The 19,380-nt window shown below is 40.2% G+C and overlaps 1 protein-coding gene across 5 annotated transcripts in view; it reads left to right on the forward strand.

The window, feature by feature from the left end:
• Positions 1–17,946, forward strand: part of SGCG (sarcoglycan gamma) — a 50,202-nt gene extending 32,256 nt beyond the window's left edge. For all 5 annotated transcript variants that reach the window (XM_059902682.1, XM_059902681.1, XM_059902680.1 and 2 more), the window contains 3 exons: positions 5,580–5,652; positions 14,688–14,811; positions 17,151–17,946. In XM_059902682.1, the coding sequence (XP_059758665.1) occupies positions 5,580–5,652; positions 14,688–14,811; positions 17,151–17,324 (371 nt within the window). In that variant the 3' untranslated portion in view covers positions 17,325–17,946. The remainder of the gene's footprint in view (positions 1–5,579; positions 5,653–14,687; positions 14,812–17,150) is intronic.
• The last annotated feature ends 1,434 nt before the right edge of the window (positions 17,947–19,380 follow it).

A 19,380-nucleotide genomic window follows, 5' to 3' on the forward strand; every position in this document is an offset into this window, starting at 1 on the left:
TTCATGGCATTTCTTTTGAAATTCTTTGATACTCTCTTAGAAGAATGAAATCTTCCTCACAAATCTTTACCCACTTTTTTTCCCCACCATATTGTTTCCTTTTATCTCTTTCCAATTTGTATAACCCAAAGGCTTTACACAGAAATAGAAAACCACTACAGCCATCCTATAATTCCAACTGTGTTGGGAAAATTGCACCAAAAAACAAAACTTGACTTATTCTTTATGTCATACGATTCCATAGTTGCTACAATGATGGTTAAGTTTTGTTAAATATATAAAATACGAGAAGAATATTTTTAAAAACGTTAATTTTTCCAAGTAAATTCCCATTCAAGCTTTTCTCCACTACGTACTATAAAAGTTTGGTCTCTGTTTTAAATGGATTGATTTCAAGTAGCCTTTGGAGTTTCTTGGATCAGCAAAAGCAACAGCAGTTGACAGCCAAGGAAAGAGGAGCGAGAAGCGACAGAGAACCAGCTCACTCTGAGGGCCGAGAAAGAGAATTCAATGCTTGGCTACACTCTTCCCTCTGGCCACTTGCCCTGAGCATGGGGTGGAAGGGGAGGGACTCAGTGGTCTTTCTTTAAGGCGGCCCCTCCAGATTCCTGACTTGCAGTGCCTCCTGATCTGAACGCGCATCAAGAAGTGCTTTCTTGCCGTTGCCTTTGTCTCAAGTACTCAAAGCGTAACGTGAAATCCCTCGTCCATTCTTAAACAGCTGCCATATATACTCCAGTCAACGGGGAAACTGAAAAATCATTTTTAAATCAAATTCATGGAGGAGATTAAACAATTTCACCACCCCAGTTTGAAATTGACCTCGGCCTTCAGCAGTCTCATTTTTCCCCCTAAAAATAGAATTGTCACCAAATGACCAAAATCAGCACGTCTCTTTTACTAACCCCAGTTGCAGAACATGTTATTGGAGCAGCATCAAAATGTCATCTTCAAAAAAAATATTTTATCCCGTTGCCAGAACTGGCTTCTGGAAGGCGATGCACGGTTGGGTACTTTGGTTCCTTGGCAGTGATTCGCTAGGCAGGGTCCATTCCCCAACATTTAGGAAGGAAAACAGGGCCCTGGAAGAGTATCCAGTCTCATCACTAAGGAGAAAGACACAATCTAGCGATAAGGCAGTTCAATCCCTTCATCCCCCTCTGAGCAGCTAAATGGGATTACATATGTCACAAGTGACGACGTAGAAATTCTGGAGTCACCCACAAAAGAGGACCTGGAAAGTAAGGTTTCAGCCACTGAAGAAGAAGTGAAGGTAAACACAGGTGGTGAGCCCATGTCCCTTAAAGATGTGAAGACAGATCTCTAGCAGCTGCTTAGAGAGGACCACACCCTTCAAGCACATGCTCAACACATCTGGCTCCGGACCCAGTCATGCAGCCCTGTGGACAGCTGATGACCTTCTCCATCAGTTAACAGCCCTTCAGCTGAAAGGAACAAAAGGCCCAATTAAAACTGGCTTCAACTCTAAGGACATACATGATCCCACAGGAGGTCTCCAGGCTGATTCATTCGGTATTTTCCTCCAGCTCTGCTTCTCTCCTGACTTTCCCCTTTCAGTGGTGGTGAATGGTGCCATCAATTCCAAGGGTCACTTCCTTGTGCAGTGACTTCTCCAAACTTCCATAAGAGGACCTTGATGGCCTCTGCGGGTCTGTGCTCCTTAAGTTGTCCTTCCAGCTAAATTCTCCTCGTATTAAATTGCTTGCGTTTCTCTTATAAGCGGCACTTAGTTGGATTTTTTTTTTTAACCCAATCTAACAGAATGATTTTTAGCGGAGTTTAAGACATTCACATTCATTTTGATAACTGCTCTGTTTGGGCTTATCTGTATCATATTATTTCATGATTTTCACTTTTTAATCTTAATGAATTTGAGTCTGAAATAAACCTGGTGTAAGGAAAGATACAAGGGGAGCAGATCATGCAGGGGCTTTGGGCCTTTATGAGAAGTTAGGATTTGTTTTAAATGCAAAGGAAAGGGATTGAATTGTCTTGAACTGGGTACTCCTTGATTTATTATACATTTTAAGATCAATATAACCATTATAAGAGAGAACAGCTTGTTGGAAGGAAAGAATGGAAGCTGTAGGACCAATTAGGAGGACATTAATTGTAGTAATTGTCGTACAGGCAGTAGATGATGGTGACCTGGCCCAGGTGGTAGCTGTGCTCAGAGAGTGAAGCTGATTGATGACTCCAAATTAAGAACTAACGTATAGAGACTTGACAGTGGAACAAATGGGTGGCAGGCATCCAGCGAGAGTGTCGAAGATGAGAAGATTACATTTGTTCCTGGATGATGGCGTTACTCTTGGGTAATGGAGGTGCCTGAGGAGGAGGAGAATATATCTGAAGGCAGAAAGAATCAACAGTTAATGTTTTAGACACTTACATTGAAGCTGCCTGTGAAACAGCCAAGTGCACGTGTCAGGTCGGCTATGGATACGCGAGTTGTCTGCCGCTCAGAGCAGAAGTCCCCGCTAGAGATGTAAACGAGGGCATCGCCAGCCAGCTGGGCCCCGAGAGATGCCAGCATCAGAGCCCAGGTAAAAGGGAGCAGCCATCAGAGAGAGTGAGAAGGACCGCGTGGTGGGAGGGACGTCCCAAGAGCCGTTTGCCCGGCGCCAGGAGACTCTGTGTCCCCGGGGTTTGAGTCCAGGAAAGGTGGGGACAGAAAGTGCCCTTGGATTTATCATTAGGAGGCCATTACTATCTCAACAAGAGCATTCTCACTGGAGTACTGAAGCAAAGGGCACTTTGAGGTGGTGGCAGAGTGGATAGAATGGGACACAGGAGAGACATGTGGAAGTGTGACTTGAAAAGCTCGTTTCAGCCCATAAATGCTCAGTGAATGTGTGGAATCAATCAATAGCTGTCAGTTCACATACAAACATCACACAGATGTCTGGGTGTGTATTATCCACTGTTTGAGCAGAAGTGTTAATACTGAACTCTACATATATCTGTAACTGAGGGGACCCGGGGGAGCAGCAGGGGGAAGGGTGGGGCCACTTGGAGCAACTACCCCCCAGCTGTGGGCTCTGTCCACGAGCCCTTGAACTGCTTTCACCACCATGTCCATCCATCTTGTCCCACGGTCTGACTGTAGATCTTCCCAGGAGCAGCATTCAGCATAAACTGCTGTAGGACCCAGAGGAGAAGAATGGTGTCATCCAGATACTACTGATACTTCATAGGAGAAATGACCAGACCATTTACTATGTCTACTCTCATTGACATAGTCTTAAAAAAGTTAACATTTTAACACTGGGCTTTTTTTGTCTTTTTGATTATACGTTCTTGTATAGATACTATTCATACAGGTCATATTATACAGGATCATTTCAATACATTATTTCTAGGATGATGTTTTATAGTGGAACTTTTGTTCCCTGCCTAAAATTTAGATTCTACAACCTCAAATAATATGTTAGTTCTGTTTTCCATAAGGAGCAGATGTTACACCAATTATATTTTTTATATAATCTTGGTTGGGAATATTTAAATATGAGCATGAATGTAAAGGAAATACAATTACATTGAAAATCAACAACCGTTAACTGAGATTTATTTTATGAAACCATTTAGGAAACACCCATTTTATATATTGTATGCATACCACTTCGCAGGAGTAGTTACTGAATAGTAATGATATAATCAAGATCATACAATTTGGGCATCTACAGTTTCAGTGGTAGAGAGCTGCTCCTCTTATTTGAAGATAATACATAGCGGTTTATAGACTTCATGTCTGACTGTAAGTACGTTACCATTATCACATGTCACTGTACTATCACTAACTCTGGTCATATTAGAAGGTGAGTAATTGGCACACATTTAAAATCTGATTGCGGAGTCATATTTTCTTGTAAAATAGTACCACTGGCAGTCTTAGAATAATTTCAACTCTTGGAGGAAAAAGAGTTGAAGCTGTGTTAAAATAAAAAGTGCCTGGGTACCTGGACTACATTACAGTTTCTAGCTTGTCTTATAAAGGGTTTATAGGGGGTAAACCTTGTTGGCACTTTTTTCTCAGTCATATCGTTTTATTCATATAAAAATTAAAAGGTAAATAATTACACAAAAGTTTATGGCCCATGTTCCTTTTGACTCTGTCATCCTAGCTATGGAAAGGAATCATTATTTTTTGATGATCTGTAAAGCCCATCCTAGGTTTCTTGTCACAAAGCACGAATCCTGTTTCAAACAATGCTGTATAAACCCAGACGATAAATCTACTTCACAAGTAAAACTATACTTAGCATGTCTCCACCTATCTTATTAATGATTGACTTGAGATGTATTTTTTCTTTACTTTTTCTTTTATATTTTGCAAATCAGGAGAAGCAAAGGGGAAAGAAAATGATAAAGGGAATGCAAAAATCATACAAATTACTGTTAAATTATTTTCCTTTCCACACCAAACAGAAAATGTTGTCTATACTTCAGGCAAACCAGACATCAACCTGTGAAATTTGACTGACACAGTTTACTGGGGAAACTCTAGTGCTTAGTATAGCCTTATTCTCCACAATGGTCACCATCATCATTTAGGTTTGCTTAAGTGGTGTTTTAAGGAGAAGTGTCCTATCATAGCCTGTATGAGGATCTGTTTCTCATCTGAATATAATTTACATGAATTATAATTTTCATGAACACTAACCTTCACTCACCTGTGCTCCTTTATTTCAGTTTATTATCGCTTTTATGTTGATCACGCTACCAAATCTGGTTTGTAATTTTGAAATTTCATTTTGTACTGATGGGTGTGGTCTAGGCCAGACAGAAGGACCTAGGTAAATCATGCTGAGCACTTATCTGTGAATAACCCTGCTGTGCGTAGGTTAAAAGTGTGGGCTTTGAAGTCAAATCACAATCCAGCCACTTAGCTGTGTAACTCTAGGCAAGTTAATTAACCTTTCTGTTCCTCATTTTCTTCTTCAGTAAAATGGGAAAATAATCATACCTGCCTTGTAGGGCTCTGACTACTAAGCAAGTTAGGATATATCACCTTCGAATCTCTGCACCCTAACCCAATACCCACACCGTGTCTTGCACATAATTAGGTTCTCAGACTAACCAGACAACTGGGAACATACTGATTCGTACAAATTAGAAAGTCAATTTTAAATATTCAAAATTTGGATTTTTCTATAAATTTCCTGATGTGCCTTAAGAAACAGATCACACAAGATACAATTTTTACACATAAAATCTAGAGAATGAGTCAAATTACTATTACCGAAAATATATGGACTTAATGCAATTGTCAACTGAAATTTCTTTCAATTTGAGGGCTAATATTGCTTTCTGGTTTTAAAATAAGCCTGGGTATTTGTAACTGCTTTAAAAATCATATTTTGTTTATAGACATCTAATGAAATCGTGGTATCCTTGGAAAAGCAGTTATACCTATTTTTTTCCTGCAACTCAAACATCTGTACGAATTCAGCAACGATTAGAACCTGCGTGTCCTGTAATATGCAGTGTAAATGCTCGATTTGTTGGCTGTTGTTCATTTTACTTTTGTAAAAGCTTCATCTTTGGTTTGTGTTTAGGGCCTGAAGGGGCTCTTTTTGAACATTCAGTGGAGACGCCCCTCATAAAACCGGACCCAATCCAGGACCTTAGGTAAGAATTTTGTTCAAATATAAACAAACTCTCTTATAGAAGATACCTGGTTAAGTGCTAGAATAACACGTTAGCAGATACTACCAGGTTGTTTCTTATTCCATTAGTTGTCTTTATTCTGATGAACTTCCGCCCATAACAAGTCATTTCTTACAAAAATCCAAAGGAGGTTAGAAGTCCTACTGAATGTCCCGTCCTTTTGTCTCTGAGCTCTTTACTAGCCCTGCCCCTGCCCCAGTGCAGCCTGTACTGTTCCAATAGCTATTCCTGCCTCCAGAAAATCTGAGGGACTTGGCTAAATGCGGCTATTTTATTTATTTTTTCCGATTTTTTAAATTGTGGTAAAATACACATATAAAATTTATCATCTTAACCATTTTTAAGTGTACAGTTCAGAACATATTTATACTTTACATACTTTAAAAGAATTTATTTTCTTTTCCATTATGGTTTATCACAGGATATTGAATATAGTTCCCTGTGCTATACAGTAGGACCTTATTGTCTATTCATTCTATATATAATAGTTTGCATCTTCTAATCCCAACCTCCTAATCCATCCCTCCCCCACCCTACCTGCCCCTTGGCAACCACAAGTCTGTTCTCTGTGTCTGTGAGTCTGTTTCAGTTTCATAGATAAGTTCATTTGTGTATATTTTAGATTCCAAATATAAGTGATATCATATGGTATTTGTCTTTCTCTTTCTGACTTACTTCACTTAGTATGATAATCTCTGTGTCCATCCAAGTAGCAGCAAATGGCATTATTTCATTCTTTTTTATGGCTGAGTAATATTCCATTGTCTATAGGTACCACATCTTCTTTATCTGTTCCCCTGTCGATGGACATTTAGGTTGCTTCCATGTCTTGGCCATTGTGCATAATGCTGCTATGAACATGGGGCTGTAAATGCAGCTATTTTAAATGTTTCATTGTTTCCACATCAGCCATAGTAAAGTCCAGAATGCTACTGGGGCACTTGACCTGTGACCTAGACTCCTTGGGGCTCTCTAGGTTGGCACCCTGGGGACCTCCTGCCTCACCCGTCCTGAGACTGAGCCGCTGCCAGGCCCCGACTCCACACTTCCACACACATTGTCCCACCTGACTGGGGTGCCCTCCTTCCCTTGGAGACCCCACGAATGTCTGCTTGTCCTCACGCTTCAGGTCACATGCCATGGGGTTATGATTCATGTGGTCCACAAACCCTTCGTTTTTCCCTGAAGAGCATCAGCTGAGGCAAAACATTTGCACTTGTTAATGAAGGAGGATGGTGTCCTATGTGGGCTGGAAATTTGCAAAAGGCATTCTTGAAAATTTAAATTTACATTACATTTTTTAAATATGTGCACTGTTAGTAGAGACAAGAACGTTATAAAACCGAGAGCTTGACGGATTCACATACGCAAAAAAAGTTGATATATCTTTTTTTTCAATTGTGGCAAAATGCACATAATATAAAATTTACCATCTTAACCACTTTCAAGTGTACCGTTCAAAAGTCTAAGGTACGCTTATTGTTGTGCAGCCATCCCCCGCCTCCATCTCCAGCATTCTGTACATTTTGCAAAACTGAAACTCTGTGCCCATTAAACACTAACTCCCCATTTCCCCCCAGCCCCTGCAAACCACCATCCAACTCTCTGTCTCTATGAATTTCAGGACTATAGGTGCCTCATTTAAGTGGAATCAAACAGTATTTGTCCTTTTGTGACTGGCTTATTTCACTTAGCACAATATCCTCAACCTTTGGTATATCTTTACATCATATCAGAACATATAAAATCACCCAGTTCCATATATAAGTTTATTCTTTATACAGAGTCTCTGTGTGACTGTGTGTATTTCACTTTATTACTAGGCTACTGAATGTTTTTTGCTGGTATAACTGTTTATTCCAATAGTATATTTGTATTTTATAACAAAAACAAATAATATTTTTAAAAACAAATGTCTTAAAGTCTACAATGTCACTTAAAATCACGTTTAGAATTTGAACTTGAAAAATATTCAGGAGACAATTAACATGTTAACATATTATGTATAATAGGGAATAATGTACAGTAGGAATCCCAGCTTTACAGACAAGCCTGGTGACCTTGGCCAAACTAACCTTTTGAGGCTATTTTTTCTCATATATAAAACGTTGAGGGGCTTCCCTGGTGGCGCAGTGGTTGAGAATCTGCCTGCCAATGCAGGGGACATGGGTTCGAGCCCTGGTCTGGGAAGATCCCACATGCCGCGGAGCAACTGGGCCCGTGAGCCACAACTACTGAGCCTGCGCGTCTGGCACCTGTGCTCCGAAACAAGAGAGGCCGTGACGGTGAGAGGCCCGCGCACCGCGATGAAGAGTGGCCCCCGCTTGCCGCAACTGGAGAAAGCCCTCGCACAGAAACGAAGACCCAACACAGCCAAAAATAAATAAATTAATTAATTAAAAAAAAAAAAAAAAAAAAACGTTGATAGGGACTTGGCTGGCAGTCCAGTGGTTAAGACTTCGCCTTCCAATGCTGGGCGTGTGGGTGCGATCCCTGGTCAGGGAGCTAAGATCTCCGTGGATCTCCCGTAGCCAAAAAACCAAAACATGAAACAGAAGCAATATTGTAACAAATTCAATAAAAGACTTTAAAAATGGTCCACATCAAAAAAAATCTTTAAAAAAAGTTGATAGTAATGCACATCTCAGAGTGTTCTAGGAAAGATTTAATAAGCTATTAAGTTAAAAATATTTTTTCTAAACTGAAAGTGGAATACAAATAATCATTTTTATTATCAAGTAGATATTCACACAAAATGGAATTAGGGTTAGGAAATTCAGCATTTCTCTTAATTTTAATGTCTAATTAAATATTCATCAAAAGCAAATGAGAGTTCAATTCAACTTACCCACTTAGAGAACATTGGCAGCATAAAAATAGATTGTGACAATTAAATTATAACAATTTCATTGATAAAGAACCATAAGATTAATATTACAGAATTATTAGAGTTAGGGAAAAAGAACATTTTATTTTCCTAGGAGAGGAAAATAATTCAATATCTTTAAAAAATAATCCCATTAAAACCATTTTGGAATTATAAAATAATGTAAATTGTAGAGATGCCAAGCCACTCTTTGCAATAAATGTCACTATTTTAAAATTATAGGTCTCAAAATTAAACAATTCATCATACGTTTTCCCATTAGGAAATAAATCTGCTGGCTTCTACAGCAGTCCCTTACTAAAAAAGAAATGGCAGAAGGGTATTATTCTCTGGCTTTCTAAAGAGTGATACTAAGAGAGGATTACATAACCCAAATGTTACAACCAAAGTGATTGAGAATGTAACAAAATTGTAAGGAATTGCTTACAATAAGGAATGAGGTTTGGATGGAAGATGTGAGCTAATATGTACTGAATGCCTTCCATGGCCAGGAAAGGTGCTGTCACATAATTTGTCTCATTTACTCATCAATTCGACCTGAAAAGCATCAACTTGATCCCCATCTTATAAAAGAGAACACTGAGCTCTAGATAGTAGTTCTAAGGCACAAAGGAAAAAAATGTAACCAACTCATGACTCAACTTCAGCTCTGACCCCAAAGCCCTTCCATATACACTCTGTTCCCTCTTTCTACCGTGCAAGTGAACCCTTCACTGATTTATTCTTTGATTTACTACCAGGCTCCACTGATTGAGTACATGAGAGTCGTATTTTCTTCTGTAAGTTCTTGCCATAAACTGTCTTTCCCTTTTTATTTCTGTCCAGTAGCATTACTGTTCCTGGCCTGAGTAAAGTAAAGTAAGATATTCCTGGAATATCTTAACTGACCCATGAAAACTTTGAATGTGGATTTTGTTGGGTTAAGATCATGATGCATTTATAAAAAGATCTCTGAAATATACACGTTTAAATATCACAATTCAAATTTTGGTATTTGCTCAAATGGTAGTCATGAAAGGGTAACAATTATTTTAGTTAAGAAAAAAATATAATTAACTTGTATTTAAACTAGAATTACATTTCTTACAGCAAAATCATCCTCAAAAAAAGTGTGAACTCTGACATACTGTTTTAAAGCTACTTCTCATTCACACACGATATAATTCCATCTTTTTTTTTAAGTTAGCAAAAATGTATTAAGTGTATTTATTTGCCAGAGTCTATGATAGATGTTGGTTCTACAGTGATAAAAGGCATGGTCCCTGACCTTAGTGAGTTTAAAGTCTATTGGGAAAAGAAACATGCAAACAAGTTAGAACAACATAATTCTTTGCTATGATGAAGGTACAAATTACAGTGAGAGCATAGGAAAAAGAGCATAAATTCTTCCCAGGGTGACCTGAGATGAAATCACAGATAAGGAAGCATGTGAACTGAAACTTAAGGAATCAGTAGATGTGGATACGGTAGGGTAAACTGCAAAGCCTCTGCAACCCAATAGGGATGGGACGTGATTAAATATGTTATTATTTGTAAATTTGTGGAAACAACGCCTAGCACATAGTAATATGTGTGTCTTCATTAGTTAAGTAAAATGAGCAGACATGGAAATATTTGTTCCTGTTTCAAACACTTGTAAATATTGCTTTGCTTAATAAGAGTTTATAAATATTGCTCAACTAGAAACCAAGGAAAGCTAGTTCCCAGGTCCCAGTAATAAAGAGGAAATTCATGGTCAGAGCAAAGTGGAAGCTAAGTCAAGGGTACTCAGGGAGAAATCAGGATCCCATAGAGATTAGGGGCTGGGACTTTAATATTTTATGGGGACTGAGATTCTAAGGTATAGCCTAGTGTATATGAAATGCCCAAACTGAGATATCTCATCTATCTTGGCCTCCGTGAAACAGGTATTTCAATTTACCTACTAGCCCAAGGATGCTGCAAGAAAGTTGCTATCTTGGGCTATGGGTTGAAAAAGTTACCCAGGAGAAATCATGGGTTGCAAGCATTAGGACTAAATCCACACGACCTTATTGTGTAGGAGCTCAAAGCTGGAAAATTAACATTAAAAACTGCACCAAGTCTATAAACCAATAGGATGATAAAAAAAAAAAGAGAGAGAAACTACATTGAAGATGTTAATGGCATAAAAACACTGATGGAAAAAAAATCTTGCTGAAGATGAGCTTACTAAAAGAAGAAGAAAAAGGCAAATGACTCAGGAATTGAACTACCATGGGGAAGAATTAGCAGCCACTTCAAGTTACCCTGAAACTCCAAGTAGTAGAGCAAAGCGAAGAGATTTTAAAACAGGTGTGAATAAAAGGCTCAAAGAGAAGGAAAAAAAAAACTTGAATACAAAGGTAAGGCAAAGACCAGATGAAAACAGAAGATTTGGAAAATAACAAAAAGAAGTTCTAGGAATGAGAGATTGAGTAATTAAAATCAGTGGCAGCCAGAACTTGGTTTCTCATACCATTCTCCAACAAAAGGAATCAGGATTCCTTGGAGAAATCCTTGGCTCATTCTAGGACTGGGAATGTAGATGAATTTAGAGCATCTTATAGCCAATAAGTAAGAAGTGCTCAAACATCAAAATAATGAGGGTGTGTCAGAAGGAACACAGGAGTCAACTGAAGGTTGGCAGGTATCAAATCTCCCTGATTTTTAGATTCATTTTTAAAAATGACAATGTTTGTAATATGGAAGAAATTACATCTTTTGCAAGATACTTAAATGTATGATCAAACATTTAGATGTTAACTTAAAATATGTAATGGGTGCCTCGTTTTTCAAAATTCTTTTAGGACAGCCATGAAGAGCACTGCTTGGTTTTCTATTCTACCCAGTTTTGGAATGTGTGGGTTTCGGGGATGAACATACTCAGTTTTACCAAACTTGGCCAACGTACACCTCAGAGTGCTTGCAATGGTGTCCAATTCATGAGCAGTACGAGTTTGTCTTTCCTCACATTTTTCCAATATTCGTCACTGTCAGAGTTTATGATAGTTTTCATCCTGATGTGTGCTATATTGTGTTATTTTACTTTTTGTTTCCCTGATGACTAGTGTGGTTAAGCATCTTTCATATTTTTATTTTGTTATTGAGGTTGCTTCTTCTGTGAATTGACTCTTCATCTCTTTGCTTCTTTAATTACTTTTTTAAATGGATTTGTAGGGATTGAAATATATACATATTCAGAATATTAACCTTTTTCCTATTATATTTCTATTAATTTTTAATGTTTACATACTGAAATTTATTAATCATTTATTACTTCTGGATGTTAAGCCATAATTAAAAGACTTTGCCTACAGGAAGAGAAACTCGTCAGCCACGTTTCTTGTACGGCTTTCTCTCTTACATTTGGATCGCTGATCCATTTGGAGTTTATTCTTGTATGAGGTACAGATACGAGAATCTGGGTCTAATTTTCTCTCTTCCAACCGGCCAACCAGGTGCCAGCAATTGCATTATTATGTAACTGCCACTACAATTTGAAATGTAACCTTTATCATATATAAGATTTCCCTGTGCATCTGGGTCTGTTTCTGCAGTTTCTACTCTATCCTTCTCAGCTGTCTATTCAGGTCCAAGTACCAACTTTGTTACTTAAATAAACTTTAAAAGATATTTCAGTGTCTGGTAGGGCTGGCCACACACAGGCACACATACACACACACATACACATACATACATACACACATGTACACATACACATATACATATGTACACAAACACATACATACACACATACACATATGTACACAAACACATACACACATGCACACGTGCACATACAAACACACATGTACACACACACGTACACATACATGCATACACACATGTACACATATACATATATACATACACGTGCACATACAAACACACACACATGCACACACACAACACACATATACACACATACACACAGATGTACACATACACACAATACACACAACACACACACATACTCACAAACACACACACAACACACACATACACACACTCTTGCAGCTTTTCCCTTTCACCATTTCTGTCTGCTCTTGCTTATTTTTCCACATGAACGTGAGGTCTTTGATATCCGACCACTGTTGAATGTGTTCACAGAGAGGTGCACTTCAGAGCATTCTAATCTCAGCCGTTTGGGTAAAATGTGTCTACACCTGTGCTGAACTGAAACGTTTCATCTTCAAGGATAGAAGTGACGCAAAGGGGACGAAGGTTGCTCTCCCAGGAGCTCGTAGTATAAGGCCGTTAACAGCTAGTCACTGGACCTGTTGAGGTCGTTTGCGGTTTGAGAACTGATCTTTGAAACCGACTCACCCTCACCAGGGTCCCTGAAACAGGCCGGACCTGTGCAGTTGCTCACTCGTCCACCTCCCTTCCCTTCCTTCCCTCCCCTCCCCTTTCTTTCATCAATCCTGGCAGGAGAAATGCAGGCAGTTAGCAAAGTCGGAAGGGGCCCGCGATCAGCAGACCAGGCTCATGAAGATACCAGCGTGTTTCCCCAACACCTAAACCCAACAGAATTTGACCGATAAATTCTAGGAATGTCTCTGTTTCCTTGCACTCAAAGTAATATTTTTAAATGTGTAACAGATCAGATCTTACATACTGAGATGTACATAAGGAAGCTTTGTTTTCCATAACAAGTAGTGGTAGACAAGAAACTTGCTGATCAAAGGGAACAATCCACCTGATTTAAAAGTCGATCAATACTACTCAGCCATAAAAAAGAATGAAATAATGCCATTTGCAGCAACATGGATGCAACTAGAGATTATCATACTGAGTGAAGTAAGTCAGACAAAGAAAAAAACCATATGATATCACTTATATGTGGAATCTAAAATATGACACAAATGAACTTATCTATGAAACAGAAGCAGGCTCACAGACATAGAGAAGAGACTGGCGGTTGCCAAGGGGGAGGGTGGTGGGGGAGGGATGGATTGGGAGTTTGAGATTAGCAGGTGCAAACTATTATATATAGAATGGATAAAAACAAGGCCCTACTGTATAGCACAGGGAACTATATTCAATATCCTATGATAAACCGTAATGGAAAGGAATATTAAAAAGAATATATGTATGTATAACTGAGTCACTTGGCTGTACAGCAGAAATTAACACAGCATTGTAAATCAACTAGACTTCAATTTTAAAAAATTGCAAAAGTCGATCAAACACTCAGTCAATTCAGCAGCAAATTCATTACCAGGCACTTCTCTCCTCTTAAACATTACCCTTTCTGTCTCCTACCCACCTCCACCTTGCTCTTACCCTGCAGTGGGAGGGTTTCCATCCTGTTCTCCTTCTTAGGGATCTTTACACATTTCAAGGAAGTCACCCTTTCAACTTCTGGTTGAGTCAGGTTGGAGCAGCTGAAAAACCTGTCCAGTGATCACGTTGTGCCATCTGGTGGAAACTCAGTCTTTTCCAGGCGGAGGCAAATAAGAGAATTTTTCTGCTCCTGTGTTCCTGGTTCTGTATCTGTGTTTGACTACATCACAAGGAGATGCTGATAAATTTTACAAAAACAACGCCAGCGGAGGCCAGTCTCCACCCTGTCAACTCCATTAATTCAGTATTTTTCCAAAAGAAATCTTTGCATCTGCCCTGTAATCTTCCTAAATGAAAAAAAAAAAAAAGCAAACAACACCTAGAGTCCAAATTTACATCCTATTTTGTGAACGTGTTAGCAAATGTACACGTTGCCCTTAAATTTCTCTTTTTCCCAAAGAAATTTGTATTTTGGCTAAAAAATAGTTTTCCAGAGATATTCACCAATAGCATTTTCTTCTGCTGTGGTGTGCCAGAGTGCAACCACGCCGTCGAAGCTACTGCACAGGGCTAGGACTGTCTAATGTTTGCATCTATTTTCAGAGGATGCTAATTTCATAGACTCCATTAATGGGAAGTTAAAATTCCTTACTGCACTTTATTTCTGGATTTATCAATGAGTAACGTACCATATGTTAGCATTCAAGAATGAGTGAAGATACCATATACCTTACTGATAATATTTTCTATGCTAAGCCCTTGGTTGGGGGATTCCTGGGGTGGCTGTTTTTTATGCTATTTTTCCTGGTTTCCCTCATTTCAGACTAGAATCCCCAACACGGAGTCTCAGCATGGACGCCCCGAAAGGCATTCATATTCAAGCTGCTGCAGGGAAAATCGAGGCCCTTTCCCAGATGGACATCGTTCTTCACAGCAGTGATGGGACGGTGAGTCCAGTAGATGGGGACGGGGTGGGCCTCCCGTTGTACAAGCCTCACGTCCCCTGAGCACTGATGACACGCTTGCCCATTAAGGCATCAGCATAGTAAATTTATGGTAGTGTGTAAAGAAACGTCATGAAAGGCATGGCACAGAAAATGTGAAAGGAAGGAAAAGACAATTTAGCACTGAAAGAAGGGCCAAGAAAAGTTAAAATAATTCTATGTTGGATCCAGACTGCTTTGTTTGGTATTTGTGCTATCAAGTCTCTTGTTATTTTCAGCTTTGAAAAAGTACTAGACTTTCAGAGCTTACAGAGAACATCGGTACTGCCACTTCCTAGTGATCCAACTTCCCTCAGTAGGGCCGTCACTAGGAGTTACCTGTGACAGCCGTCATCTGTTACTGCCAGGGGTGGTCGCTCGCACCAAGTTCTGGGTAAGTGAAAATTAAATATGAAAAGTAAGAGCTACAGTAAGAAAAAACCCGGAACCTCAGGTCCAGAAATAAAACATCGCTGATACGAGCTGTGGCTGTAACGGGCAGCAGGGTAGAGGCTCCCCACTATTGACCTTTCTAGTGTGAGATCAGTTTGCCAATTACTGTGTGAATTCGGGGACGCTAACGGGCCTCTCTGGGCCTACCCGTCAATTGTCAAGTACGGGAAATAGTATTTACTTCACAGTGTCACAGGGTTATGAGACCCCAATGCGGTAAGATAACTTTGAAATGATACTAATTTAATAGCAAGAGGGAGGTGTTGTTAAGGCGGCTCCTGAGTACACAGGACCCTCGAGGGCAGCCCGCTGGTGGGAAACCAAAGTCATCAGGCGAAGCCCCTGCAGGTTGTAACTTACAAAGTTCTGATGCATGGAGCAGATAAATGCAAAAGTGGAAGCCAGGAATTTTGGAATCTTATTACTAAATCGTAATGTCACTACGTACTGAAAGCGTATGACCTTGAAAAAAATCTATACTGATCTTAGTTTTGAAATAATATTACTTATTTTCATGAATTGGGTGCCATTTTACAAGTAGCACTCAGCCTGACCCGTACTTGAAGTTGATACCCCTTATTACTGGGAGCTAGTTCAAAGTGAAGAGATGTCTGGCCTCCCAAAAAATATTCTCCCAAAAAGGCAAATGAAGATGAACAAGAAAGCAGTATATGGACCATCAGTGACCAGAGTTTGCTGGAAGGACAGGAAAAAAATAACTAGAAAAAAATTAACCAATTAACCAGGAAAAAGGAGAGAGGAGAAGCCAACAAGTTAGGGAAAAGCAAAGAACTGGGCAGAACCCAAAGCATTAGACAATAACCCAAATATGTTCTGCTCTAAAAAAATAAGACCCACTTGACTTCCTCCTCTGACAGTGACCCAGACCCCCGGGCAAAGCCTGCCTATCACGCATGTGTACTGTCACCCACCGCTTCCATGAAGAGGTCAGCATCCCGAGAGGGGACACAGACGCAAACGCCAGTTTTTTAAAAGCTTGGAGTATACAGGATGAGAGCCACGTAAAACAAAGGAGGGGTCCGACCTTGTTGGCGAGGAAGAACATGGAACCTTCCCAAACATGGTTTAATTCCTTCTGACAAGTGAGCGCCCTGGTCAGGCTTGGCTGCTCTGTGTGACCACACTTATTTCCTTAAGCTGTCAGAGAGATTTCCAGATCTCAATAAATGGCCATTTGTTTGTATTTCAGTTCAACTAAACCTCGATAGGAACAAAAAAATCCAGTGGCTTTCATCTTATTTTAGTTGTCTGTGTGTCTACTGCTTTCCTGCATTTAACAGAAGGCAGCAGAGTTTCAAATAATATTTTAAAAGCCGGGGAAATGGTTGACAGCTATTAGGATGAATTTAATTGCCTCTCACAGGAAAATAAAATCAGGAGAAATTCCAACAATCACAGGTTAAAATGACTAAGATGAATCTACTTCTGTGGCTTGTATCAATACTTTATCCTAATAGGGAGGAGAAGCTGAAGGTCAAAGTGGAACACAAGGCAAAGAATTGTATTATTTTGGTCAAATAATTCTGAAAGGTCTTCATAAAAGTGTCGCATCATACATTTTTTTCTAGCTCTCCCAGCACAATGAGTAAAAGAAAAAAATGACTTCCCTCCAGTTCCTAAGGACTATTTATCCCCTGCCTGGATGTAAACTAGAAATAGGCTTTTAAAGAATCAGATAATTGTAATATGATTTCAGTCAAGCCAGATGCCTACTTCATTTTCTCTGCAGAGAAACAGCGAATTTGTTTGGAACATTCTGAGCATTTAATTTTGTGCTTGTTGCGTTCATTCCTCCTTGACCACTTCATCTCTCGTTCTCTCCCAAGCAGCTTGTGCTCGATGCTGAAACCGTGTGTTTACCCAAGTTGGCTCAGGGGACTCAGGGTCCCGCAAGCAGCTTGCAGGGACTCTACGAAATCTGTGCGTGTCCAGATGGGAAGCTTTACCTGTCTGTGGCCGGCGTGGGTACCACGTGCCACGAGAACAGTCACATCTGCCTCTAAACCCGGGGCATCTTCCACGGAGCTACCTGCCTCGTTTCGGTGAGCTTTGGAGTGCCGACCTTAAGCCTTCACACCTGGAGCAACTCGACAAAGTAAAGCTGAGTTGGCACATGGGAAGGAAGTAGGACCCGCTTTCGAAAGGAGCTCAGAAAGAAAAATGTACCAGTGGAAGTGCTCCCATGAAACTCCGTGATCTCAAAGTGGCGGGTGGACCTTAGACACAAAAGTCAAAGGAATATAAGGAGAATGTGTTGATTCCACTAGACTGATTCATTTCCATCAGAACCATTGTGACTTTCCCTTTCTTGTACGTGTCGATCTACAGTGAAATATTGAACTGCTGTGTGGAATATCAGCTGTGGGTATGTGACTCCCCATGAGAGTAGCCGTGGTCCTGCTGAGGTGCCCCGAGAGTTCCATGAGGTTTTCCTCTGTGTTGCTCAAACCTGTAAGTGCTCTCTTCATTTAATGCAACGTTTGTCAGGTTTCACAAGAAAATCTTCAAGTTTTGAAGGGACGTTAAGGTTGATTTGATTTTCAATATGTAGTCAGGGGAATACATTATACAAAACCATGCTTTCTTTATATAGTCAATGAGCAATAAAAATCAACCTACATTTTTCACAGACTTCACAGTGTGTCTTACTTTCTTTAATCCTCATAACTCTTTGAGGTAGGTACTACTTTTCCCCCAGTTACTGGTGATAAAAAAGGTTCAGATGAGACAAGTCACAAGGTCACACAGTATCTGTTAAAATTAAACTAAACTGTGACCCTGCATTTCCACATCGGTTTTCACTTCAGACAACTTTGACCTGTGTCTCATTCCATCCGCGGCACTAATCTACCTGATACCTGCGCAGATGGGCTGGTGCTCGCTTGACAAGTGGAGAAACTAAAGTCCAGAGGGGTTTGTCATCCACCAGAATCGCACCGCGAGTAGGCAGGGGCTCCCAGCTGCCCAGCAGGCATGCTCACTTGACGGGACAGGCGAGGGACCAGGTGGAACCTCACGGAGTCAGCCTCTTAACACTCACCGTCGGTTGTGTGATTTGTATTTGCATCCAGTGGGCACACTGAACCCATGAGCACGTTGGTTTTGTGGAGGCCACTCACTCACTCTGTAAAATGCCCTTCAGCACACAGAGCTGTGGATGTCAGTTTTGGTTTGTGGTTTACCAGTTGTTTATTTATTTATTATTTATTTTTGGCTGCATTAGGTCTTCGTTGCTGCATGGGCTTTCTCTAGTTGCGGCGAGCGGGGGCTACTTTTCGTTGCGGTGCACGGGCTTCTCATTGCGGTGGCTTCTCTTGTTGCGGAGCACGGGCTCTAGGTGCGCGGGCTTCAGTAGTTGTGGCTCACAGGCTCAGTAGTTGTGACTCGCGGGCCCCAGAGCGCAGGCTCAGTAGCTGTGGCACACGGGCTTAGTTGCTCCGCGGCATGTGGGATCTTCCCGGACCAGGGCTCGAACCCACGTCCCCTGCATCGGCAGGGGGATTCTTAACCACTGCACCACCAGGGAAGCCCAGCACTGCAACTTTCTAATTAAAGGATTTATAACTATAAACACAACTTCAGTTTCACTTTCCACAGTCTCAGAACTGAGAGAAAAGTGAGTCTTTATTTCCAGTGCTGTTTTGACAAGGTGTTAACAGTGCAGCCCACTTCTGACAACTCCGCGACTTTTAAATTACTAGTGTCATAAACACTTGAGATTACAAAAGTACAGTGTTTCCTAAGCAGTTAAGGGCAAAGTCAACTCTAAATATAATGCTCCTAGTTTCTGGGGGCGGGGGGGGACTTTAGATTATAAACTGGTATTTGCCTTTTCCATTTAGTTGAGTCCTGATTTTTAAAATTAACGTCTGCTTTCTTGCTCTAACATTCCTATTGTCATAGTAAATAATGTCGCCGTTTTTGTGTCATATGTACTTTCCTGTACCATGTTTGTGCAAAATAAAAAAGTCTTCCAGCCCAGTTGATGTAGATGGAACACAGGATCACCATGGAACATTTCTAAACTAGTTTGGTTCTCATAGAACGTGTGTACATGTC

The sequence above is a fragment of the Balaenoptera ricei genome, chromosome 18 (genome assembly GCF_028023285.1).
Source record: "Balaenoptera ricei isolate mBalRic1 chromosome 18, mBalRic1.hap2, whole genome shotgun sequence".
NCBI classification, from domain to species: Eukaryota; Metazoa; Chordata; class Mammalia; order Artiodactyla; family Balaenopteridae; genus Balaenoptera; species Balaenoptera ricei.